The 27,549-nt window shown below is 42.5% G+C and overlaps 1 protein-coding gene across 3 annotated transcripts in view; it reads left to right on the forward strand.

Annotated features, from left to right (window-relative positions):
* The first annotated feature begins 8,015 nt into the window (after nucleotides 1-8,015).
* Nucleotides 8,016-27,549, forward strand: part of C5H2orf42 (chromosome 5 C2orf42 homolog) — a 29,471-nt gene continuing 9,937 nt past the window's right edge. The window contains exons 1-7 of one of the 3 annotated variants that reach the window (XM_047781856.1): nucleotides 8,016-8,068; nucleotides 13,749-14,030; nucleotides 14,400-15,234; nucleotides 17,585-17,695; nucleotides 21,895-21,999; nucleotides 23,469-23,573; nucleotides 27,157-27,264. In XM_047781856.1, coding sequence (XP_047637812.1) covers nucleotides 14,412-15,234; nucleotides 17,585-17,695; nucleotides 21,895-21,999; nucleotides 23,469-23,573; nucleotides 27,157-27,264 — 1,252 coding nt within the window. In that variant the 5' untranslated portion in view covers nucleotides 8,016-8,068; nucleotides 13,749-14,030; nucleotides 14,400-14,411. Of the gene's footprint in view, nucleotides 8,069-8,277; nucleotides 8,647-13,748; nucleotides 14,031-14,399; nucleotides 15,235-17,584; nucleotides 17,696-21,894; nucleotides 22,000-23,468; nucleotides 23,574-27,156; nucleotides 27,265-27,549 lie in introns of those variants that run through there. The other 2 variants (XM_047781855.1, XM_047781857.1) reach the window with 2 other exon arrangements.

The following is a 27,549-nucleotide window of genomic DNA, read 5'->3' on the forward strand; positions in this document are numbered from 1 at the left end:
AAACAAGTTGGGATGGGCAAGATTCGAAAAGATAATGGCTGAAAGTTTTCCACAATTATTGAAAGGAATTCTGAGATTCAGGAACTATGGCGGGACATTCCCTGGTGGTCTAGTGGTTAGGATTCATTCAGTGCTTTCATGGCTGCAGCCTGGGTTCAATCCCTGGTCTGGGAACTGAGACCCCAATATCCAGCCACTGCACACCATGACAAAAAAAAAAAACCCAGAGTTCCCGTCGTGGCGCAGTGGTTAACCAATCCGACTAGGAACCATGAGGTTGCAGGTTCGGTCCCTGTCCTTGCTCAGTGGGTTAATGATCCGGTGTTGCCATGAGCTGTGGTGTAGGGGTGTAGGTCGCAGACGCGGCTCGGATCCAGCGTTGCTGTGGCTCTGGCGTAGGCCAGTGGCTACAGCTCCGATTCGGCCCCTAGCCTGGGAACCTCCATATGCCGTGGGAGCGGCCCAAGAAATAGCAAAAAAAAAAAAAAACCCCACAATGAATCCCAAGAAAGATTAATAAAATGAAATCCATGGTTACATAGGCAAATTGCAGATTATCAAAGACAGATTTTTAACATACCAGAAGGGGAGTTCTCTTCATGGCTCAGCAGTTAATGATCCTGGCCTCTCTCAGTGGGTTAAGGATCCAGGGTTGCAAGCAGCAGAGGGAGGAAAAAAAAGACTACTACAATGATAAATGTGTGTAATTTAATCTCAAACAATAATGATGCCTTTTTCTAAGGGAGAACTAAAAAACTAGGTAATGACAATACATGTGACAGAAGTTGATTAAAATGTTCTAAGATCACTATATTTTTTCAGAAGAATGACAGATTTATAAGCTTTGGCCTTGAGTTAAAATGTAAAGAATGGTCACTAAAATAATAGAAATAGCAAATATAACTTTCCAAAAGAGGAGCTACCCCCAAAAAAATTCAAAAGAAGGTAGAAAAGAAACAAAGCTGGGAGTTCCCCTCGTGGCGCAGTGGTTAACGAATCCGACTAGGAACCATGAGGTTGCGGATCCGGTCCCTGCCCTTGCTCCGTGGGTTAAGGATCTGGCATTGCCGTGAGCTGTGGTGTAGGTTGCAGACGCGGCTCGGATCCCGGGTTGCTGTGGCTCTGGCGTAGGCCGGTGGCTACAGCTCCGATTCAACCCCTAGCCTGGGAACCTCCATATGCCGAGGGAGCGGGCCAAGAAATAGCTAAAAAAAAAAAAAAAAAAAAAAAAAAAGCTGGACAAAGGAATCAAAAACATAGATAGTAGAAATAATACCAAATGGGGGTTCCCATCGTGGCTCAGTGGTTAACAAATCTGACAAGGAACTATGAGGTTTCGGGTTCGATCCCTGGCCTTGCTCAGCAAGTTAAGGATCTGGTGTTGCCGTGAGCTGCTGTGGCTGTGGTGTAGGCGGGCAGCTACAGTTCCGATTAGACCCCTAGCCTAGGATCCTCCATGTGCCTCAGTTGTGGCCCTGGAAAAGACAAAAAGACAAATAATAATAATTCCAAATGGATTAATAAGCATAAGCAATGTACTAAGCTAACAAGTTAAAAGAGATTGTCTATCTGGATTTTTTAAAAATCCAGTTGTTCCTTACAAGCAACATCTAAAACAAAAGGATGCAGAAATATATATATGTACCAGGAAACTAATTGAAGCTGATGTAGCCAAATTAATAGCAAACAAAATGTACAAACATCTGTTAAGCACAGATGGAATACTTAAAATATTGGTGTAAAAAGATCAAGCATGGGGGGGTCTCCACTGTGACTCAGTGGGATAAGAACCCAACTAGTATCCATGAGGGTTCGGGTTCAATCCCTGGCCTTGTTCAGTGAGTTAAGATCCACCATTGCTGCAAGTTGTGGTATAGGTCGCAGATAACGGCTCAAATCTAGGGTTGCTGTGGCTGTGGTGTAGGCCAGCAGCTATAGCTCCGATTCAGTCGTAACCTGGGAACGTCCATACGTGGCCCTTAAAAAAAAAAAGTCACAGTGGGGAGTTCTCTGGTTGCCCATTGGGTTGGGGATCCAGCAGTTGTCACTACTGTGGTTCAGGTCACTGCTGTGAAATAGATTCAATCGCTGGCCCAGGAACTTCCCCATTCTGCGCATGAAGGCAAAAAAAAAAGGAAAAAGGTCACAGGGTAAAGAAGTGAGGGAAGCTGAAGAATAATTATTGTCAATTGGCAAAAATCAAAGACTGTGAATATTTGTTTTAAAGTGTGAATAGCACACAAATTCTTTTTATTGGAAATGCTTTTAAATCTCAGAAGCTAGGAGTTCCCGTCGTGGCGCAGTGGTTAACCAATCCAACTAGGAACCATGAGGTTGCAGGTTCGGTCCCTGCCCTTGCTCAGTGGGTCAAGGTTCTGGCGTTGCCATGAGCTGTGGTGTAGGTCGCAGATCCTGCGTTGCTGTGGCTCTGGCGTAGGCTGGCAGCTACAGCTCCGATTAGACCCCTAGCCTGGGAACCTCCATATGCCACGGGAGCGGCCCAAGAAACGGCCAAAAAGACAAAAAAAAAAAAAAGAAAGAAAAAAAAAAGAAATCTCAGAAGCTAGTATTTATCTATCAACAGATAAATAAAGCAGAACTTCTATGAGACTAAAAAAAAGTAGCTTATATTTTCTGACATAAAGAATTTAGGAGTTCCCGTTGCAGTGCAGCAGAAACGAATCCGAGTAGTTTTCACAAGGATGCAGTTTCGATCCCTGGCCTCGATCAGTGGGTTAAGGATCCGGTGTTTCTGTGAGCTGTGATGTAGGTCACAGATGCGGCTTGGATCCTGTGTTGCTGTGTCTGTGGTGTAGGCCAGCAGCTGCAGCTCTGATTCGACCCCTAGCCTGGGAATCACCATATGCTGCAGGTGTAGCCCTAAAAAATTTTTTTTAGTTTAGAAATCAATCAGAAAAATTTGTAGAAACTCCAATATATATGTGTTTAAAAAAAAAAAAAACCTTATGAGTCAAAGATACCACAGTAAAAATTTTAGATTATTTAAAATGTCAATAAAAATACTATATATCAAGATTTGTAGGGAGTTCCCGTCGTGGCGCAGTGGTTAACGAATCCGACTAGGAACCATGAGGTTGCGGGTTCGGTCCCTGCCCTTGCTCAGTGGGTTAAGGATCCGGCGTTGCCGTGAGCTGTGGTGTAGGTTGCAGATTCGGCTCGGATCCTGCGTTGCTGTGGCTCTGGCGTAGGCTGGTGGCTACAGCTCTGATTCGACCCCTAGCCTGGGAACCTCCATATGCCTCGGGAGCGGCCCAAGAAATGGCAAAAAGACAAAAAAAAAAAAAGATTTGTAGAATGCAAGTAAAATGGCACTTTGAAAACAATGCACACCATTAAAAACTTATATAAGAAAAGAAAGGTGAGGGAGTTCCCATTGTGGCACAGGAGAAATTAATCCAACTAGTATATATGAGGGTGCAGGTTCAATCCTTGGCCCTGCTCAATGGGTCAGGTATCTGGCATTGCTGTCAGCTGTAGTGCAGGTTGCAGACGAAGTTCTGGTCCTGCGTTGCTGTAGCTATGTCGCAGGCCAACAGCTACAGCTCTGATTGGACCCCTAGCCTGGGAACTTCCATGTACTGCAAGTGTGGCTCTAAAAAGCAAAAAAACAAAAAACAAAAAACAAAAAAAAATTAATGGGTAATTGAATTGGGAGTTCCCTGGTGATCTGGTGGTTAGAATTCCTGGGTTCTACCCCTGGTCTGGGAAAGGAGATCCCACATCAAGCCATCGATTGCCATGGCGAAAAGAAAAAAAAAAAAAAAAGAGTGCTGTTTCCTATTAACAAGTTAGAAAAAGAACAATAAGGAAGATAATTGAAAATGAAAACATAATAAACTAGCTCAAACGAGCCAAAAGTTTGTTCTTTTGCAGAGACTAATAATATATTTAACATGGTGAAACTGATCAGGGGAAAAAGAGAAATCACAAATAAAAAATTAGGAACCAAGAGAGGGCTTTCCAGCCGAGTCTACAACCTACAACACAGTTCACGCCAATGCTGGATCCTTAACCCACTGAGCTAGGCCAGGAATTGAACCCAAGTCCTCATGGATACTAGTTAGGTTCCCACTGAGCCACAACGGGAACTCCCCTAGAGACATTCTCAAGGTCAAAGATAAAGTTATCCACTATTACCACATAAATTAATATTCTGAACTCTTGACAATTAGAAAATACTAAAAAAAAAAAAAAAAAAAAAAACTTGGACAGCCACAGGTAAAAGAATGAAATTATAACACTCCCTAACACCATACACAAAAATAAACTCAAAATGGATTAAAGACCTAGATATAAGACCAGACACTATAAGACTCTTAGAGGAAAACATAGGCCAAACACACTCTGACATAAACGACAGCAACATCTTCTCAGATCCGCCTCTTAGAGTAATGACAATAAAAACAAAAATAAACAAATGGGACCTAATTAAACTTAGAAGTTTCTTCACAGAAAAGGAAACCCTGAACAAAACCAAAAGACAACATACAGAATGGGAGAAAATCTTTGCAAATGAATCAACTGACAAGGGATTAATCTCCAAAATTTATAAACACTTCCTACTGCTCAATACCAAAAAACAAACAACCCCATCAAAAAATGGGCAAAAGATCTAAACAGACAATTCTCCAAAGACGACATGCACATGGCCAAAAAACACATGAAAAGATGTTCAACATCACTCATTATTAGAGAAATGCAAATCAAAACCACTCTGAGGTACCACCTTATACCAGCCAGAAGGGCCATCATCAAAAAGTCTACAATCAATAAGTGCTGGAGAGGGTGTGGAGAAAAAGGAACACTAGTACACTGTTGATAGGATTGCAAATTGGTGCAACCTCTGTGGAAAACAGTATGGAGATTCTTCAGAAAACTCAAAATAGAACTACCATTTGATCCAGCAATCCCACTCCTGGGCATCTATCCAGAGAAAACCATGACTCACAAAGACACATGTACTCTGATGTTCATTGCAGCACTATTTTCAATAGCCAAGACAACAATCTAAATGTCCATCAACAGAGGCGTGGATCAAGAAGATGTGGTCCATATACACAATGGAATATTACTCAGCCATTAAAAGGAACAAAATACCACCATTTTTAGCAATATGGATGGACCTAGAAATTATTCATGCTAAGTGAAGTCAGTCAGACAATGAGACACCAACATCAAATGCTTTCACTGACATGTGGAGCCTGAAAAAAGGACAGAATGAACTTCTTTGCAGAACAGATACTGACTCACAGACTTTGAAAATCTTATGGTTTCCAAAGGAAACAGTTTGGGGGGTGGGGGGATGCGCTATAAAATTGGATTGTGATGATCATTGTACAACTACAAATGTAATAAATTCATTGAGTAATTTTAAAAAGTTAATCATTAACAAAAAATAAAAAATAATGAGAGAATTAAGTGAAGTGACTAGGTAAAAAATATTAACATGCTGAAAATTAACATACTATGGGAGTTCCTGTTGTGGCTCAGCAGAAACAAATCTGACTAGTATTCACGAGGATGCAGGTTCAATCCCTGGCCTCATTCAGTGGGTTAAGGATCCAGCATTTCCATGAGCTTTGGTGTAGTTAACAGATGCTGCTTGGATCCTGCGCTGCCGTGGCTGTGGCGTAGGCCAGCAACTACAGCTCCAATTCGACCCCTGGCCTGGGAACCTCCATATGCCTTGGGTGCGGTCCCAAAAAAGAAAAAAAAAATTACATACCATAACAAACCACTACTTGAGACTATTATGCAATTCTGAGAATTCTATTTATAAGACCGCTCAGAAATTACTTCTATGATGGCAATACTTCTTCAAAGTCTCTTCTATGAAGAAGGAAAAAACATGAGTGTCTGGCTTGGAAGAAAGAAATCTCTTTTATTTATATGGAGTTCCCAGGCCAGGAATCATATATGAGCCACAGTTGTGATCCACACCACTGCTGCAGCAACCCTGGATCCTTGAATCCACTGTGCCAGGTGGGTATGGAACTTTCATCCTGGTGCTGGCAGAAACACTGCCAATCCCCTTGTGCCATGGTGGGAACTCTAAGAAACCTCTTTCAGAATGGGGCTGCTTGATAGCTTCCTTCCTGACTGGAACATACAATGTGTCACCACTGAAAACCCACAGATCTCTTAGGATGCATTTGGGCAACTCCATTGAAAAAAAATGTAAACACTCTCTCAACAACAAGGTCTCTCAATTGTGGTACTATTGATATTTTGGTCCAGATAATTCTTTGTTGTAAGGGCTGTCCTGTGCATTGCAGGATCTTTAACAACAGCCATGGTGTCCATTAGAGGTGTAGCAGTGCTCCCAGTTGAGAAGAGCTGCTTTAATCACTTGGCACTACAACAATCAAAAACACAACCAGGCATTGAGACCCCACAGTATTATTAGGTGATCATCTAGACAATCCAGGATATACTGATGATCATTTAAAAACTTATAAATTGAGGAGTTCCTGTCATGGCACAGTGGTTAATGAATCTGACTAGGAACCATGAGGTTGCAGGTTCAATCCCTGGCCTTGCTCAGTGGGTTAAGGATCCGGCGTTGCCATGAGCTGTGGTGTAGGTCACAGACGCATCTTGGATCTGGTGGTGCTGTGGCTGTGGTGTAGGCAGCTACAGCTCCGATTTGACCCTTAGCCTGGGAACCTCCATATGCTGCAGTTGCAGCCCTAAAAAAAAAGAAAAAAAAAACCTTATAAATTGAAATAAGCAAAATTGGAAAAATTTCCTGGAAAAAATGTGCCCGCTTCCCCCTACCTCCAGTTTAAGAAACAACATAACAAACCTTAATCTTGGAAAAGCCCATTTGTCTTATTAATAGTTGAGAAGACTAAGGTTCTGCTAACTAAAGAATGTCACTCACCATCTGGTTCCACAAGGTTAAAGTCATTATCCACTGCAGTCACAGACTTTCAGTTTGCAGATTAGGATTGAGGTACTCTCTGCTCTGGGAAAACTGGCAAAACAGGACTTCAGATAAATATTTTCAGAAGAAGATTTTATGAATCCATTTTTTTGTATCTTCCCATACTTAGAAGAGCACTAAAATTACTAGCTAAGATAGCTGTGTCCCGTGACCAGAAGCAACCTTCTAACAAGATGTGTGCTTGATTGCACATACTCCTTCTCTTAGATATATGACCTCCCTCCATATCTTTTTGGAGCTCTTCCTCAGAACTATCTGAGAGGCTGTCTCTGGGCCTATAGTCTTATAACCCAGAATACAACTGAACCACAGTTCTCACCTTTTTATTTATTCATACTATTTCATGTGACAGTTCTCAGCCACCCAGCCCACAGTGCCATCACTAATAAGGAGCAGTATGAAAGCCAAAGGTGTAGGAAATCTCATTCCAGAGTTTTCCCACACACAGGCCTCACCCTTGACACATTTTAACTCATGAACTATTGTCAACAAAGAGTATTCAGATTTATTCTGTGTGATTCCAATAATCAAAACTAGGTCACACCAGAAGCCAATAACAACTCATTATAAGGGAAACATTCAAGTAATATGTCAGAGTGTAATTAAGGGAGAAAAAGATGATCTGATGCAAACACACAAGTGATAGAAACAACGAATTCTTTGGTGAACAAGACTCCCTTGACAGAACACTAAATCGCTCGCATCTGACATCTGCTAATAATGCAGAAAATCTAAGGAGATTTTTTTCATCAATGATCAATGGAATTCTACTCAGACTTAGGACTCGCTCAGGCCTAAAACAGTGACGACTAATCCTAGAGCTCTGGGCTTCCAGCACCAGCAGGGTCGGCCAGAAGCACTCTAGGCACAGCAAAGAACCTAAACTGTACAGTCGTCAGGTCAGCGCAGATTCCACCATCGGATTCCGCAGCAATTGTCAGCCGGCTCCAAAAGGAGGAAACTACAACTCCCGTAAGACAACGCGAGCCAAGGTAGGCGGGCTCTAGCCGCGCGTGGGCGGCTCTGACCAATAGCGACTGTCGTTACAGCGAACAGTTTGGCCGCGTTTGTAAAAGGACGCGGCAGGAGAAGAGAGAGGAGGTGAGGGCGGTCATCAGCGTGGGGGCCTAGGGCCGCGGGGTGGGTTGCGCAGGGCAGGTAAGGGGGGCTGTGCTAAAAGAAGGGGGGTGCGGCTATGGGACAAGGATGTAGAGCCGGGAGTCCCGGCGCATAGCGTGTCCCGAGAGCAGGGTACCGGCCAGGTGATGCTTCTGCTCGGGCCTACTTAGGACCGGAAGTAAGCGGTCGCGCGGGGAGGCTGCCGGGAAGCTGGTCCCTGGTAGTGCGTCAAGGGGCGGGCGGTCCCGGAAGCCAGGTGGGAGGTGATCGTCCTGCAGGCCGCGTGACTGGGCTGTGGTCGGCTTAGCCTTGGTGGCCTTTCTCCATTATCCTGAGGCATCGCAGGGCAAATGGAAGCATCCCGGACCTGGAATTGAGAGTCCTGGCTTATGGTCCTGCCCTTTCCTCTCACTTGTGGTTTGACGAGGAATCCAGATTGCAAACTCACGTTAAGTTATCTGGAGACTGGCTGAGGGATGTTAATCAAATCACTACTTTTCTCTGAGCCAACTTCTTCATCTCCAAGATGGGTAAAATAGTACCTACTTCACAGGATCGTGGTGAGCAATACATAGCAATACATGAGTAAATGCATGGGAAGGGCTTACTTGTACTCAGTAAACATTAGCAAGTTTATGTCTTATTCAAGGTGACCCTTTATTCTCTTCACTTACTGTGCTTCACAAGCATTAAACAGCATTCACCAAACTGTATAGCCCTGCAAAGAGTAACGGGCTGAAAACCCAGTAGTTCAAGGAATGTTCGTGGGTTAGCTCTTCCAGCCCCAGTCTCTTTAACGCCATCTGACTGAGGAGGCTGTTTAGTAAACTTGCCGGGGAAGAGGAGACCCTTTCTTAGGCAGGATTCAAATATAGGTTGTTTACAAGTTGTGTTACTTGTTTATATATGCTTTCAGTATAGAATCTGTAACAAGTAATACTAGTAACGGTTTAAAATTCAGACAGTACAAAACAGCGAATTGTACATCTCCCTCCCACTTTGTATTTTTCAAGTCCCCAGTCACTTCTTCAGAGACAACAGATTCTGTATCAGATTGAGAATGATTTTAGAACCCTATAAGTATATGAGGATGGGGGTTTGATCCCTGGCCTTGTCATTGGGTTAAGGATCTGGCATTGCCGTAAGCTGTGGCACAGGTTGAAGACATGGCTGTGGAGTAAGCTGGCAGCTGCAGCTCTAGTTTTCCACCCCTGGCCTGGAAACTTCCATATGTCATAGCTGTAGACTTAGAAATCAAAACAGTGGCGTTCCCATCGTGGCTCAGTGGTTAACGAACCCGACTAGTATTCATGAGGACTCCGGTTCCATCCCTGGCCTTGCTCAGTGGGTTAAGGATCTGGCGTTGCCATGAGCTGTGGTGTATGTCACAGACATGGCTTGGATCCCAGGTTGTTGTGGCTGTGGCTTAAGCTGGCAGCTCCAGCTCCAGTTTAACCCCTAGCCTAAGAGCTTCCATATGCCATGGGTGGGGCCCTAAAAAAAAAAACAAAAGACCAAAAAAAAAGAGAGAGAGAGAAATCAAAATGGAACAAACAAACAAAAAAATACTTCAGTGAATAACCTTATATGTTTCTCATTTCACATGGGAGTGTATACCTGTAAGACAATTTCTTAGTGGAGTTACTGGGTCGAAGGAATAGGCAGAGAAGACATCAGATAATCCCCAATTGGGGGACATACCATAAAATACTCAACTCTTCAAAGTTGTCAAGATTATGAAAAACAAGGAAAAGATGAATTCATAGATCTGATAAGACTAAGGAGATATGATGACTAAATGCAATGTGGTATCTTGGATTGGATCCTGTGAGAGAAAAAGGACAAAGTTTAGAGTTTAATTAGTAAACTAAATTCCAATGTTGATTTCTTAGTTTTGACAAATATCCTGTGGTAATATATGTTGTAAACATTAGGGGAATCTGGGTGAAAGGTATCTGGGAACTCTGTTCTTTCTTTGCAACTTTTCTGAAAATGTGAAATTATTCTAAAAGTAAAAGTTTAGGGGGTTCTCCTTGTGGCACAGTGGAAACAAATCTGACCAGTAAAGCTGAGGATGTGGGTTTGATACCTGGCTTTGATCATTGGGTCGGGGATCTAGCATTGCTGTGAGCTGTGGTGTAGGTCACAAACATGGCTTGGATCCTGAGTTGCTGAGGCTGTGGCTGTGGCTGTGGCTAAGCTGGCAGCTGTAGCTCTGATTTGACCCCTAGGCTGGGAACTTCCATGTGCCACAGGTGTGGCCCTAAAAAAAATAAAAGGTTTATTCTTTAAAAAAAAAATGGCATTAGGGAAAAACTGGTGAAATCCTCAGTCTGTCGTGGAGTTAATAATATTGTATCAATGTTAAGACTGTAGTTTTGACAAATGTCCCACGGTTATGTAAGATGTTAACATTTGGGGAAGCTGGGTAAAGGGTATACAGGAACTATCTATGCTGTCTTTGTCCTTTTTATATAAATCAAGTTATTTCAGAATTAATGGTTTTTTAATTTTTATTTTATTTATTTATTTTTTGCCATTTCTTGGGCCACTTCCGCAGCATATGGAGGTTCCCAGGCTAGGGGTTGAATCAGAGCTGTAGCTGCCAGCCTACGCCAGAGCCACAGCAACGCAGGATCCGAGCCTAGTCTGCAATCTACACCACAGCTCACGGCAACACTGGATCATTAACCCACTGAGCAAGGACAGAGACCGAACCCTCAACCTCATGGTTCCTAGTCGGATTTGTTAACCACTGCGCCATGACGGGAACTCCAATGGTTTTTTTTTTAATGTGCATTTGTACTTTTTTTTTTTTTTTTTTGCTTTTTAGGGCTGCCCCTGCAGCATATGGAGATTCCCACGCTAGGGTCTAATCGGAGCTACAGCTGCCAGCCTACACCACAGCCACAGCAATGCCGGATCCTTAACCTACTGAGCAAAGCCAGGGATCAAACCTGCAACCTCATGGTTCCTAGTCGGATTCGTTAACCACTGCGCCACGAGGGGAACTCCAATATAATTTTAAAACTGATTTATAAATAGATAGATCTCGGTCTGAAGCTCAGGGAGTTAAAAGACTTGGTTACAGAGATAATCAACTTGAGAACAACATTCTCTCCTATGAACCCGTATTTGGCTGAATGAGACTACCTGCTAAAGAAGTTTATTGAGGAGTTCTGTGATGGTTTAGTGGGTTAAAGATCTGGCGGTATCACTGCTGTGGCTTGGGTTGCTGCTGTGGCATGGTTTTGATCCCTGGCCCAGGAACTTCTGCATGCTGCAGGAAAAAAGTTTATTCACCTGAGAAGGAAATGGCTGTGTAAACAGGCTAATGTCTCTAGATCAGTGGTTTTAACAGTTGATTTTGCCCCCAAGAGAACATTTAGCAATATCTGGAGACATTTTTGTTTTTTTTACAGTTTGGGGAAGGGGATGTTGACTGCTACTGGCATCTAGTGGTAGAGACCCAGGGTGCTACTAAACATCGCACAATGTATAGGATAGCCCCCTACAGCAACAGTTATCCAACCCTAAATGTCAGTAGTACCAAGGTGGAGAAACTCTGCTATAGATCATATTTCACAAAGCTTTATTCTCTCAGCAAATGTTACAGTTGGGGGTTAGTTCATAGCGCCAGTGAAAAAGGTGGGCATTTTTCTTTTTTTTTTTTTTGGCCTTGCCCATGGCATGCTAAAGTTCTTGGGCCAAGGATTGAACCCATGCCACAGCAGTGACCTGAGCCACTGCGGTGTCAGTGCATGATCCTTAACCCACTGAGCCACCAGAGAACTCCAAAGAGCTCTATGCCCCAAAGTTGGCTTAATTGGAAGCTGATATTCAGAGCGTGATAGTTTTTTTTTTTTTTTTTTCTATTTTTAGGGCCACACCCAAGGCATATGGAGGTTCCCAGGCTAGGGGTCGAATTGGAGCTGTAGCCACTGGCCTACGCCACAGCCACAGCAACGCCAGATTTGAGCCGCGTCTTTGACCTACACCACAGCTCACGGCAACGCAGGATCCTTAACCCACTGAGTGAGGCCAGGGATTGAACTTGTAACCTCATGGTTCCCAGTCTTGTTCATTGACTGCTGAGCCACAATGAGAACTCCCTTTTTTTTGGCCATGCCTGGGCGAGGCATCAAACCTGTGCCATAGCTGTGACAGTGCCAGATCCTTGATCCGCTAGGCCACCAGGGAACTCTACCTAAACTTTGTACGTTCCTATTTGTTAACTGGTGGCCTGTAGAAAATGTGAAGGGAAAATCTTTGATCAAGACCATTCTTTGGGGTCAAGGAGGAAAAGCAAATCTAACAATCGACTTCAAAATCATGAACACATACACCTTTTTAAAAAGTATCAAAAATATTAAACTTTTGACTCTGTTGTCACTGCTGTGACTCAGGTTACTGCTGTGGTTGGGGTTTGATTGCTGGCACAAGAACTTTTGCATGCTACAGGCGTGGCCAAAAAAATAAGTAAAAATGTTAAACTTTAGTTAGTAATAAACATGCTGAACTAATACCTGCAACTTTGAAATGTATCAAAATATGAAAGAGTCTAATGGATAGAGGAAGAGACGGATAAATAGCCATGTAATAAAGTAAACATAGTAAAACGTAGAATCTAGAAAGTGGGTTTATGGAAGGTTGACTGTATGATTCTATTTTTTTCTCTGTTTGAAAATTTTCATAATATTGGGGGGGATAAAAAAAAAAACAGATTAACACTCGTGGGCAGACACTAAGTTAGTGGAAACCGCATTGCTGATTTTGATGGGTGGCCTCAGGCAAGTTACTTACGCCATGGCAGCAACCCAAGCCACTGCAGTGATAACACCAGATCCTTAACTTGCTGCGCCACAAGAGAACTCCTTAACTTTTTAATTTTAACCTGAAGAGTGATTGTTGTTTGGCTCAAATTAAATGCTAATATTGTGAGGTTCAAATGAAATAATATGAAAGCAGTTTGAAAAGCATGAAGTTCTCCATCTAAAAATGTAATGCATTACTATTAGGAAGGATGAGTGGCCAGTTATATACTATGGCTCTAAGTGGTTGTTTTTTTTGTTTGTTTGTTTTTTTGTTTTTGTCTTTTTGCCTTTTCTAGGGCTGCTCTCACGGCATATGGAGGTTCCCAGGCTAGGGGTCTAATTGGAGCTGTAGCCGCCGGCCTACGCCACAGCCACAGCCACATCAGATCCAAGCCACGTCTGTGACTTACACCACGACTCATGGCAACGCTGCATCCTTAACCCACTGAGCAAGGGCAGGGATCGAACCCAAAACCTCATGGTTCCTAGTCAGATTTGTTAACCACTGAGCCACGATGGGAACTCCTCTATTCTTGACAACTCCCTGTGTAATGACATTAGCACTGTTTTACCTTCTTGCAATTGGAAGTGTGAAACAACCATTTCCATAAAAACTTCTATCAAATATTTCTCAAATACTTGTGACTTAGATTTTTTTAATTTTTGTATTACTCAAATGAATTTATCACATCTGTAGTTGTATAATGATCATAACAATCCAGTTTCACAGGATTTCCATCCCACAACCCAAGCACATCCCTGGACCCCAGACTTAGATTTCTCTTCTAAGAGGAAAGACTCATTTTCCTTCTGCTTAACTTTAATATATTTTCCTGTTTTACTTATAGATTGCCCAGATCGCCATTTAGGGCAGTAGGAATCTTCTTTGATTGTGGAACACTGGGCATGAGCTTTGCCATTGGCTGGCTGAGAAGGAGGAGGCAGAATGTCTGCATTGTTACACCACAGAGTTCAAACTTCAGAAGACTTTGAGTTAAGCAGTGTCATTTACTCTGCAAATGATTATGTCTTCACCTGTTCTCTATGATCATCACAAACTAATGAAACACCTCTTAGGTCTTAAGAATTCGGGTCACACTGTTTTCTGGATGCTCTGGCAGCTGATACAGGTAGGATTGGGCTGAGTTTTGTGGGGTATGGTGGAAGGGAAAGAACTCATCTTTCCACTCTCCAGTCCTTGCTCAAGTTAAACCTCTGTGCATGTAAAGATTAGGTTAACTAATCTAGATTATTTTATAGAACAGGACTGACTCTAGAGAAATGCTTTAATTATTACATTAGGATTCTAAAAATAGATGTGAAAGGCAAAGTTTCCTCCACTTTTGTTTTGGGAGTTGAAATGGATGTTCTATTTGAGAGCATAATTTGAAAATAGTGGATAGAGTCTTTACATTTTATTTTCTGTACTAAATATCATATATGATCTTAACTGTGTATGAATGTATATTCATGCTGATGGAGCTTACTGCCTTTTCTAGGACCTGTGAAAAATGGAACCAAACTCGCTGAGGACAAAAGTCCCAGCTTTCCTATCTGATTTGGGGAAGGCCACCTTGAGGGGAATCAGAAAGTGTCCCCGATGCGGCACTTACAATGGAACCCGGGGACTGAGCTGTAAAAATAAGACCTGTGGAACCATATTCCGATATGGTGCGCGGAAGCAGCCTAGTGCGGAAGCTGTCAAAATCATAACAGGCTCTGACCTGCAAGTCTACTCAGTGCGGCAAAGAGACCGGGGCCCTGATTACCGATGCTTTGTGGAGCTAGGAGTTTCTGAGACGACAATCCAGACCGTGGATGGGACGATCATCACTCAACTGAGCTCTGGACGGTGTTATGTCCCCTCATGCCTGAAAGCTGCCACCCAGGGTGTGGTAGAAAACCAGTGCCAGCACATCAAGCTGGCAGTGAACTGCCAAGCAGAGGCCACCCCTCTGACTCTAAAGAGCTCGGTCCTGAATGCAATGCAGGCCTCGCCAGAAACCAAGCAGACCATCTGGCAGTTAGCCACAGAACCCACAGGTCCCCTTGTACAGAGGATTACTAAAAACATTTTGGTGGTGAAATGTAAGGCAAGTCAGAAGCATAGTTTAGGGTATTTGCATACATCCTTCGTGCAGAAAATCAGTGCCAAAAGCTTACCTGAGCGCCGTTTCTTCTGCTCCTGCCAGACTCTGAAATCACACAAGTCGAATGCCTCCAAGGATGAGGCGGTCCAGAGATGCATTCATTTCTTTGCTTGCATCTGTGCCTTTGCCAGTGACGAGACATTGGCTCAGGAATTCTCAGACTTCCTAAATTTTGATTCCAGTGGTAGGTGGCATGACAGTTACTCTTGTTTGTCTAAAATACCAATGAAAGGGTTCCACTGATGGCATTTGGAGATTATCCCAGCAATCTTAAGAAACAGTAGCTAGATAAACGAAAAAAGCATTCCTTCTTTTGGAGTTCCTGTCATGGCACAGTGGAAACAAATCCGACTAAGAACCATGAGGTTGCGGGTTTGATCTCTGGCCTTGCTCAGTGGGTTAAGGATCTGGCATTGCTATGAGCTGTGGTGTAGATCGCAGACGCGGCTCAGATCTGGTGTTGCTGTGGCTGTGGTGTAGGCCGGCAGCTACAGCTCCAATTAGACCCCTAGCCTGGGAACCTCCATATGCCTCGGGTGTGGCCCTAAAAAAGACAAAAAAACAAAACAAAACAAAAAAACATTCCTTCTTTTAAACCCAGTCAGCACATTTGCATAAAGCTTCGTTGGTTGATTGCTTGGTTGGTTGGTTGAAATGAATGATTTGGGCATTTTCATTGAAACAATGAATCTAACAAAGTTTGCTTTATGGGTTTTTTTTTTGCTTTTTTTTTTTTTTTGGTCTTTTGTTTATTTAGGGCCACACCTGCCACATATGGAAGTTCCCAGGCTGGAGGTCAGATTGGAGCTGTAGCTGCCGGCCTATGCCACAGCCCCAAGGAACTCCTTGCTTTGGTATTTTTACTTTTACACAGATGCCCTAGGTTAGTAAAAACAGCAAACCAAAAAAATTCCCTTTAGTGTTACTTCTTTTGAAGCTGGGAAAAACAAGTAGCTGGCTCAAAGGACCTTTAGGAATTCCCTGGTGGCCTAGTGGGTTAAGGATTTGGCATTATCACTGCTGTGGCTTGGGTCTCTGCAGTAGAGTGGGTTTGAGCCCTGGGTTGGGAACTTCTGCATGCCCCAAGTGTGGCCAAAAAAAAGCCTTTAAAATTTCTGTATTTGGAGTTCCCATTGTGGCACAGCGGAAACGAATCTGACTAGGAACCATGAGGTTGCCGGTTTGATCCCTGGACTCACTCAGTGGGTTAATGATCCAGCGTTGCTGTGAGCTGTGGTGTAGGTCGAAGATGCAGCTCAAATCTGGCATTGCTGTGGCTAGGGCGTAGGCCAGCACCTGTAGCTCCAATTCGACCCCTAGCCTGGGAACCTCCATATGCCATGGGTGCGGCCCTCGAAAGACAAAAAGACAAACAAAAAACCAAAAAAGTTTCTACATTAAGTCTTATGTTGTTGTGGAGTTCCTGTCGTGGCACAGTAGAACTGAATCTGACTAGAAACCCTAAAAAAAAAAAAAAATCTTATGTTGTTGTTTTTATTTTTTTGTCTTTTTTCTAGGGCCTCACTCACGGCATATGGAGGTTCCCAGGCTAGGGGTCCAATCAGAGCCGTAGCTGCCGGCCTATGCCAGAGCCACAGCAACTCAGATTACAAGCTGCACCTGCAGCCTACACCAGAGCTCATAGCAACACCAGATCCTCAACCCACTGAGCGAGGCCAGGGATGGAACCCGAAACCTCATGGTTCCTAGTCGGATTCGTTAACCACTGAGCCACGACAGGAACTCCTATTTTTTTTTTAATTAATTAATTTATTTTTAATTTTTTGCAGGCCCACACCCAAAGCATATAGAGTTTCCCACGCTAAGGGTCAAATTGGAGCTGCAGCTGCCAGCCTATGCCAGAGCCACAGTAACGTGGGATTTGAGCTTCATCTGCAACCTACACCACAGCTCGTGGCAATGCTGTATCCTTAATCCACTGAGTGAGGCCAGGGGTCAAAGCTGCGTACTAGTAGGGTTTGTTAACCACTGAGCCACGACACAAGCTTCTTATGTTGTTGTTTTTAATATTTTTATCTTGTGGATGCTTTTTATTTTCATTTCTTTTTGTTTTGTCTTTTTTTAGGGCTGCACCTGGGGCATATGGAGGTTCCCAGGCTAGGGTCCACTCGGAGCTGTAGCTGTCGGCCTATGCCACAGCCACAGCAACTCAGGATCCTTAACCCACTGATAGAGGCCAGGGATCAAACCTGCGTCCTCAAGGGTACTAGTCAGGTTCGTTAACCGCTGAGCCATAATGGGAACTCCTTATTTTCATTTCTGAATGATCTGTAGTTGGCAGCAGCTGCCAATTTTTGAATTTTAGTATTTATCTCTAGAGCCTTTTTACCATGTTAATGGTCTGTAAACAAAAACATATACTGAAGAGTTCTTTAAAGGAGCTGATTTTAAAGCAGGCAGTCACCCTAAATTTGTTTAGAGGATTTGGATTTTTGTAAATTAATTTTTCTCAGATAAGGACACATACTTACTCTTGGAGAGTATTAATATTTCAGAAATTTGTTCTCTTCTAGGTCTTAAGGAGATTATTGTGCCCCAGTTAGGTTGCCATTCAGAATCAACAGTATCAGCTTGTGAGTCTACTGCCTCTAAGCCAAAGAAGAGGAAAAAGGAGGAAGTATCTGGTGAGAAGCTGTTTGGTTCGTTTGATGGTGTTAGTTTCAAAGATTGTTTTGCTGTGTTTTATGTGTTTCACTGAATTTCAGCAAATTTAAGAAATAATGTGGGTTTGATTTTTTTTTTCCTGGAAAAAGTCTTACTCTTGAGACATTGATGATTCTTTGTTAAATCGAGCTAATAGTTGGTTCTATTGGTCAAGTATAAGATCCAACCATGGAGTTCTATTGTGGCTTAGCGGGTTAAGGATCTGGTGTGGTCACTGCTGTGGCACTGGTTCGATCCCTGGCCCAGGAACTTTCATGTGCCATGAGTGTGGCTAAAAAGAAGAAAAAAAATCCAACCAAACTCCACTTGTATTATTATTAAATTTTTTTTTTCCTTTTTTGGCCACCCCCACAGCACATGGTTCCTGGGCCAGGGATCTCAACCTAAGCTGCAGCTGCTGTAGTACCAGATCCTTAACCCGCTGTGCTGGGCCAGGAATCGAACCTGCATCCCAGCACTCCCGACATGCCATTGTGCCACAGTGAGAACTCCCACTTGTGTTACTGTATTTCTTCGTTTATCCGTTAAACATTCAGACTAGTTTTAGACCTTAATCTGCCTTAAGACACTGTATGATGTTTTCATCAATAGAATGTCTTTTAAAAATTTGTGGCAATGGCTAATTATATTTTCCATGATAACTTAGGAGTATAATTTGTTATTCACATTTTCAGCAGGTAGTGCAATAAATATATATATATTTTTAATTCAAATATATCAGTGTCAGTTAAGAACTCATATAAATCAGGAGTTCCCGTTGTGGCTCAGTGGTTAATGAATCCGACTAAGAACCATGAGGTTGCGGGTTCGGTCCCTGCCCTTGCTCAGTGGGTTAACGATCCGGCATTGCCGTGAGCTGTGGTGTAGGTTGCAGACGTGGCTCGGATCCTGTGTTGCTGTGGCTCTGGCGTAGGCCGGTGGCTACAGCTCCGATTTGACCCCTAGCCTGGAAACCTCCATATGCCACAGGAGCGGCTCAAGAAATGGCAAAAAAGACAAAAAATAAATAAATAAATAAAATTAAAAAAAAAAAAGAACTCATATAAATCAACATGAGAATACCTAGTTGATAGGTATTAAAAGACCTAGACTCTTGAAATTCCCACTGTGGCACAGCAGGTTAAGGATCCAGCATTGTCTCTGCAGTGGCACCAGTTTGATCCCCGGCCCAGTGCAGTGGGTTAAGGATCTGGCGTAGGTTGAAGCTGTGTCTCATTCAGTTGCTGGCCCCAGAACTTCCATATCATGTGGGTGTGGCCAAAAAAAAAAAAAACAAAACAAAAAACTAGACTCTAAACAGAAGGAAAGGAGTTCCCGTCGTGGCACAGCAGAAATAATCCGACTAGGAACTATGAAGTTGTGGGTTTGATCCCTGACCTCTTGCAGTGGGTTAAAGATCTGGCGTTGCTGTGAGCTGTGGTGTAGGTCACAGACGTGGCTTGGATCCTGAGTTGCTGTGGCTGTGGCTAGGCTGGCAGCTGTAGCTCTGATTTGACCCCTAGCCTGGGAACCTCCATATGCCACAGTGTGGCCCCAAAAAGCAAAACATAGAAAAAAACAATAGAAGGAAAATATTACCTGGTCTGCATGTGTGGACTAAACTCCAAACTCACTAGTGAACAGAGAAACACAAACATTTTACAAGTGCAAAATTAAAGCAAGAGGAGTTCCCATTGTGGCTCAGTGGGTTAAGAACCCAACTAATATCCATGAGGATGTGGGTTCGATCCCTGGGCTTGCTCAGTCGGTTAAGGATCTGGTGTTGCTGTGAGCTGCAGTGTAGGTCACAGACCGCAGTGGGATCTGGTGTTGCTGTGGCTGTGGCATAGACCAGTAGCTCTAGCTCCGGTTTGGCCCCTAGCCCAGGAATTTCCCTATGCCATAGATGTGGCTATAAAAAGAAAAAAAAAATTAAAACAAGATACTTCCGGGTATCAAATTAGCCTTTTTTTAAATGATGAGACCACAGACAAAGGTGAAATCAGGGCTTTTGAGCATGGCTAATAGTGTAAGTTGCTTTAATCATTTGTAAAAGCAGTGTGCAGTATTTCTTAAGAACCTTAACAATGTTCCTACCCATAGAGGGAGTATTGCTGGAGATGAGTCAGGTAGTCATGCACAGGAGTTTAGGGGCTGGCAAGTTGGAGAAAGATGGAGATACAAAGTGACCTGGTTATTTCTGTGTTTTTGAAAGGTAATTTTGGCAGCAAGATAGAGCAGAGATTGTTGTTAAATGTTTACTTATCAGTCTTTCCCGGGAAAACTTGAAATTAAAAAAATTTTTTTTTTTAACCCTTATACTCAGTAATGTCACTTCTTTTTTGTGGCATGTGGAAGTTCCCAGGCTAGGGGGTCGAATCGGAGCTACAGCTGCCAGCCTATGTCACAGTCACAGCAATGCCAGATCAGAGCTGTGTCTGTGATCTGCACCACAGCTTATAGCAATGCTGGATCCTTAACTCACTGAGTGGGGCCAGGGATTGAACCTATGTCCTCATGGATACTAGTTGTGTTTGTTACCACTGAGCCACAATGGGAACTCCAGTAATATCACTTCTAAATAATCCTTTTTTAAAAAAATAATCCTTAGTACAGGAAAAGCATTTTGTCCAGAGATGCTTATTGTGTGGTTATTATAATAGTGAAAAACTAGAAACAAACTATGGGCCAACCACTTAGTTAAATGAACCATGATAAAGCCACTGGCTAGCATACCAGGTAGCCATTAAAAATGACTGTAAAAGGAGTTCCCATTGTGGCTCAGTGGGTTAAGAACCTGACAGTGTCTCTGAGGATATGGGTCTGATCCCTGGCCTTGCTCAATGGGTTAAGGATCAGACATTGTTGCAAGCTGTGGTGTCCGCCCCAGATATGACTCGGATCTGGCATTGTCTTGGCTTTTTTGTAGCCTGGCAGCTGTAGCTCCAGTTCGACCCCTAACCTGGGAACTTCCGTATACTACACCTGCGGCTAAATCTGGCAATCCTGGTATAATCACAGCTGCTTAAAATCACAAACCTTGCAAAATAAACTATTCATATACCAAAAAATGGATGATAGTTCACCAGAAAATTAATAGTGATTGTCCAAGAGGTGAGAGCAAAGGGTGAATTTTTTTTCTTCCTTTCATTGTAGTCTCCTTCACTGACTTCCCGTAAAGAGTATGAGACACTTGAGTTCCCTGCTGGCTCAGGAGGTTAAGGATCTGGTGTTGTCGCTACTATAGTTCTGGTCACTGCTGTGATGCAAGTTTGATCCCAAGAACTTCTGTATGCCTCAGGCACAGCTGAAAAAAAAAAGTGGGGGTTCCCATTGTGGCTAGTATCCATGAGGATGTGGGTTTAATCCCTGACCTCACTCAGTAGGTTAAGGATCCTGCATTGCTGTGAGCGGTGGTGCAGGTCACCAATGCAGCTCAGATCCTGAGTTGCTGTGGCTGTGGCTATGACTATGGTTGGCACTTGCAGCTCCGATTTGAGCCCTAGCGTGGCCGCTCTTGCAGCCCTAAAAATGAAAAAGCAAAAAACAAAAGAAAACAAAAAAAAACTTAAAATATTACGTATAAAGTCTAACACTAATTCCTTCTAGAAACTAACTTAGAAATTAGCAGCCTTGGAGTTCCCGTCGTGGCGCAGTGGTTAACGAATCCGACTAGGAACCATGAGGTTGCGGGTTCGGTCCCTGCACTTGCTCAGTGGGTTAACGATCTGGCGTTGCCGTGAGCTGTGGTGTAGGTTGCAGACGCGGCTCGGATCCCGCATTGCTGTGGCTCTGGCGTGGGCTGGTGGCTACAGCTCCGATTCGACCCCTAGCCTGGGAACCTCCATATGCCGTGGGAGCGGCCCAAGAAATAGCAAAAAGACAGAAAAAAAAAGAAATTAGCAGACTTTTTTTTTTTTTTCCCCCCACTGTACAGCAAGGGGATCAAGTTATCCTTACATGTATACATTACAATTACATTTTTTTCCCCACCCTTTGTTCTGTTGCAACATGAGTATCTAGACAAAGTTCTCAATGCTACTCAGCAGGATCTCCTTATAAATCTATTCTAAGTGAAATTAGCAGACTTTTTAATGCTTTAAACTCTTCAGAAATTAATATTGAATCAATTTGTATTCTGCAGACATCTTATTAAGCACTGTAATGATTTGTGGTTTAGGTGCACAGACGAACAGCTCGCTGCTGCCTCAAGATGCAGTGAACAGTAATCTAAGGAAAAGTGGCCTGAAAAAGCCTGTGGTTGCTTCTTCATTAAAAAGGCAGGGTAAGTTTCCCCTTCCCTAGGATAGGCTAAAGAGGTGTTAATTCATCCTAAAGAAGCCCAAAGCAATATAATCAAAAGAGGAGTTCCCTGGTAATGTAGAGGGTTAAGGACTCAGTGTTTTCACTGGTGTGGCTTGGGTCGCTGCTGTAGCATGGGTTGGATCCTTGGCCTGGGAACTTCCATGTGCTATGGGTATGACCAAAAAAAAAAAAAATAATATATATATATATATATATGTAATCAAAAGTAATGTTGCAGGTTGTCCCCTAGGGAGTGCTAAGATAAAAACTAGCAGGCCCCGAGGCTTAGATCTGTGCTGTCTCTCCCACTGCTTTCAAATCAAGCTCAAAACCAAATTGCCTTTTAAGTAACAAATGCAACAAAAATTACTGACTTATTTTAGCAGCGCATATTTTATAGAATATTTTTGTTTTGTTGCTCATTACCCACATGCAGTTAGTATGGAGGTTCAAAATTGAAGAAGAAACATATTTTAAAATTACGCAGGGATAAATAATTGTTAAGAAAGACAAATATAGTCTGTACTCCAAAGGTAGTAAAGTTTGAAAACACCTAAAAGCAGTAGCATGGATATTATTTTGAATTAATGAGACAGAATGACTTAATTTTGATCATAACTTATACATTTATATTTATCACTTTTCTACTCAGAATAATTAAACTTGTATGTTTGAAGATCAACATTTTTTAACCCTTTTATAATATGAGTGGGTGATTAGAAGTTAGACATCATCCCTGCCCTCATACTCTGGTTTTGAAGACAAGACCAGTACATAAATAGCAAATAATACAAGACCAAATCTTAATTTACTAATTAAAGAAGAACTGACACATTCCAAGAATAAATATTTTTGGAAGGTCAGGAAGTAAACAGATCAGAAGCATCTGTTAGAAGATCTTAAACAAAATTTTGTCACTTTGATGCAAAGAAAAAAGAAAATAGCTTTAAATCCAAATTATCACAATATGTATTTATCTGTGAGAATTTTAATTTTAAATGAATAGTAGTTTTGGCATCATTATTTCTTTATAAAAGATAATATGGGGGGGGTTCCCTGGTGGCCCAGTGGATTAAGGACCTGGCATTGTCACTACTGTGGCTTAAGTTGCTGCTATGGCAAGGGTTCAGTGCCTGGCCTGGGAATTTCACACGCCTCAGGCAAGGCCAAAACAAATGAAAGGGATATACTTCAGACACAGTGAAGATATTTCAGGAGAAGAAATAGAATAAAATGGTAGGTTGGTGGGTACATGGAGATGTTCTAGATGGATTCTTAAAAAAAAGAAACCCTGCTATATTCCATTTCACTTAAAATATCTAATTTCTTTGAATTTTCAACTTGCTGCTCTCTTCTGTGTCAATGCCTTGGCTTTTTAAAACTTCAGTTAACTGTTTAATTCTGTGAGAAAAGATAAATTTATTGGAGTTTTTACCCCCTCCCCATCAGCCTGTGGTCAACTGTTAGATGAGGCACAAGTGACCTTATCCTTCCAAGACTGGCTGGCTAGTGTCACGGAACGCATCCATCAAACCATGCACTATCAGTTTGATGGTAAGTATTGGTCATCCAATTGGACTTTTGCTCTAAGTAGGAGAAATTAAAGAAATTATGATGTAGTTCTATGCTATTTTGATAGAAAAAATAATTGGGCTTCAGGCCAAACTGCATTGGACCTCAAGAAAATAGAAATCTAAATGAAAGGAGGAGGAGTTCCCATCATGGTGCAGTGGTTAACGAATCCGACTAGGAACCATGAGGTTGCGGGTTCGGTCCCTGCCCTTGCTCAGTGGGTTAATGATCCGGCGTTGCCGTGAGCTGTGGTGTAGGTCGCAGACGCGGCTCAGATCCCGCGTTGCTGTGGCTCTGGCGTAGGCCAGTGGCTACAGCTCCGATTCGACCCCTAGCCTGGGAACCTCCATATGCCTCAGGAGCAGCCCAAGAAATGGCAAAAAGACAAAATAAATAAATAAATAAAATAAATGAAAGGAGGAATCATGTAATTAAAGTGTAGGACCAGCAAAATGAATTTAGAGACGGAAGAGAAAAACCACAGCAAACAGTAAGTAAAAGTAGATAGCCTTGGTTTTGAGGTATGCATGGGTGTTTGTTTGGTGAGAGAGATACCAAAACCTTAGAAGATCATTCTAACCCTCAAACTTAAAATCAAAGCAAGGGATGGAATTTCCTGGTGGCACAGCTGGTTAAGGATCCAGTGTTTTCACTTCTGTGGAACGGTTCAATCCCTGACCTGGGAACTTCTGACTGCCATGGGTGAGGCTCCCCCTACCTTACCCCCCAAAAAAAATCAAAGCAAGGGACGAAAAAGTTTAGAAAAAAATCTAAACATGTGAGACTAACATAGTTATACAAAATTACAAAGGAATGCTAAGGAAGATTGGAGAACACAGGCTGGTTTCAGGTTGATTGTGATAGCCTTATGGAACCTCAGCAATTTCAGAGGTGGACCTTCTAACCAGGCCTTACCCATTGCCTTAAAAGCATCCTTGGTGGATGGTTTTCTAGGCTTTGTGCAGCTGTGTGCAGCACACTGCTTTTTGAGACAGCTCACAACATGGTTGAATAGTGATAGCTGTGAAAAGGTCTTCCTCATTCTAAGAGGAAATGTTTGTCAATAATACTGCCTGTTGGTTTACTTCTGCACTCTAGCCACATGGACTAAGTCTGTGGTCCTATTTTCAAATAACAGTCCCTGCCACTGCACACACTCATTGTCCTACCTGACAGGTCATTTCTTTTCCAAGTGATACTTCAGGTCTTCAGACATTCCTCATGGCATATTTATAAACCTCACATCATTTTGATGATCTTTGCTGAATATGTTGGAAGTTTGTAGATATCATTTTAAAAATAAAGCACCCCACACTGAACAGTAGTCCAGCAGCAGACACTCAGAGAAGATGAGTTATGGCTTCATGGTGAGGAAAGGGACAAGAATGGAAGTCTTGAAATACATGCTAAGTTTTATTTATATTAATTCAGAAAAAATTAAACTTTAGAAGTAAAAACAACAAGCTAGGAGTTTCCGTCATGGCTCAGTGGTTAACGAACCTGACTAGTATCCATGAGGATGTGGGTTTGATCCCTGGCTTTGCTCAGTGGGTTAAGGATCTGGCGTTGCTATGAGCTCTGTTGTAGGTGGCAGAAGCAGCTCGGATCCTGCGTGCTGTGGCTGTGGTGTAGGCCGGCAGCTACAACTCCGATTTGACTCCTAGCCTGGGAACCTCCATATGTGGTGGTTGCAGCCTTAAAAAGACAAAAAAGACAAAAAAACAAAACAAAACAAAACAAACCCAGTAACCTAGGGAAGGTTAAAGAGAGAGTCTATGTTTTTTTCTTTTAAAAATTTATGTATATATTGTTTGAAATAACATAATAAATATCTACTAACCTGCCTCCCAAGACATAAAATAGAACATTGACAATAATATAAGCTATAAACTGTTGTCCTTTTCCATCCCATTCCTTTACCACCCCTCTCACCATTTCCATTACCACCACCTTTGTCAAAGTGTCACCATCAGCTCTCTCCTTGACTGTGATTCTCTTTTACAAGGGCTTTTCAAGATTAATTTGTAAACCTCAACTCTAGCATCCCATCAGCTGAGATCTCTGCATAATAGCCCATGATCTAATTTCAAGATGAAAGTTATGGGGGTTTTTTTGCAGTTTTTATTTTTTGTTTTTTTGTCTTTGTAGGGCCAAACCAGTGGCACGTGGAAGCTCCCAGGCTACGTGTCGACACCAGAGATACACCTGCTGGCCTATGCCAGAGCCACAGTAATGTCACATCCGAGCTGCAACCTGCACCGCACCTCATGGCAACACCGTATCCTTAACCCACAGATCGAGGCAAGGGATCAAACCCGAGTCCTCTTGGTTACTAGTTGAGTTTGTTACTGCTGAGCCACAATGGGAACTCCCAGATGAAAGATTTTTAAATCCTTTCTGTAGTGACTTCTCTAAACTGCCCAGATAATAATATTTTAGTGACTCAGAAGTAGTGAGTTTTGTCATTGACATTCTGCATTCAATTAAGTAAGCAAAATCAGTTGAAAAGAATGTAAAATCCTAAAATAGAATACTGGAAAACCTTTCATTTTCATTTTCATTTTTCTTAGTTTGATCTTTATTTCAAAAAGGCATCTGAACTGTCTTTAAGAACTACTCTTCAAAAAAAAAAAGCTACTTTTAAGATGTATCTAGGTAGGTAGAAGTTGCATGTTAATCCATGTGATTCTGAGCATTGTCCCTCTGAAGCTAACCCCTTAGGAAGAATTTTTAAGGAAAACTCTGAACATTTTCAACCCCTCCCATAAACACGCTGTTAACTTTTTGTTAACCTAGTTTCTTGCAAATTTTTTAAAGAGATTTGTTAAGTATTTTCAAACAGTTTGCCTGCCTTCAGATCAGAGAGAAGACAGGTGCTTATTGGATAAAGTATCCTAACTTTTCAGTCTGGCATTCATGGTCATGACCATCTGAAAGCATGAATGCAGGCAAGTGCCTGGGATGGTAGCAGGAATGGATCAAGTTTACCTTTTCAACTCAGCCTCAATGTTTTAATTTCATCTCATGTCATCTTTAAAGAGATACATCTATGCTGTGGTGGTGTTTGCAAAATTGGGGTTTGGGAGTCCCATTTTGGCTCAGCAGTAGCAAATCCAACCAGTATCCATAAGGATGCAGGTTTGATCCCTGGCCTTATTCAGTGAGTCAGGGATCCAGCATTGCCGCCGGCTGTGGTGTAGATTGCAAATGTGGCTTGGATCCCATGTTGCTATGGCATAGGGCGGCAGCTACAATTTTAATTAGATGCCTAGCCTGGGAACTTCCATATGCCACAAGTGCAGCTCTAAAAAGCAAAAAAAAAAAAAAAGTTGTCTTTGGTAAATGACAAGAGTCTGCTGTATTTGTTATAATTGCAAGGGATCAAGAGTGGGGCTGTTGACAGGGCTTGGCTCATAAAAGTCGATCAAAGCCTTTTTGCTTAATAAAAAAAGCTCAATGGTATTTTTAGTTATTATTACCCATCAGTTCCATTTCATCCACCTTTCCCTACACACCAGAAAGCCCACTCAATTTCTTTAAATGAGCTTCCTCTTACTTCTTCTAGGCAAACCAGAGCCACTGGTGTTCCACATTCCTCAGTCCTTCTTTGATGCCCTGCAACAGAGAATATCCATAGGAAGTGCAAAAAAACGGCTTCCCAACTCCACCACAGGTATGGGATTTTCCTCAGGAATAGCAATAGGTATCTTAACCTTTGAGGATTATGTTTGGAAAAAATTGCGTGGAAGTTTTCAGATTAGGACTTCTGGTTACATGCTCAGAGCATGAAGCCTTAGCCTATCACCTCTTAGAATAATGATCACACTCTTCAGGAGTTCCCTGGTGGCTCAGCAGGTTAAGGATCCTGACACTGCTATGGCTCAGGTAGCTGCAGTGGCATGAGTTTGTTTCCCGGCCTGGAGACCCCTCAGGCTAAAAATTCGGCCCCCCCAAAATA

Source organism: Phacochoerus africanus, chromosome 5 (genome assembly GCF_016906955.1).
Source record: "Phacochoerus africanus isolate WHEZ1 chromosome 5, ROS_Pafr_v1, whole genome shotgun sequence".
Classification (NCBI taxonomy): Eukaryota; Metazoa; Chordata; class Mammalia; order Artiodactyla; family Suidae; genus Phacochoerus; species Phacochoerus africanus.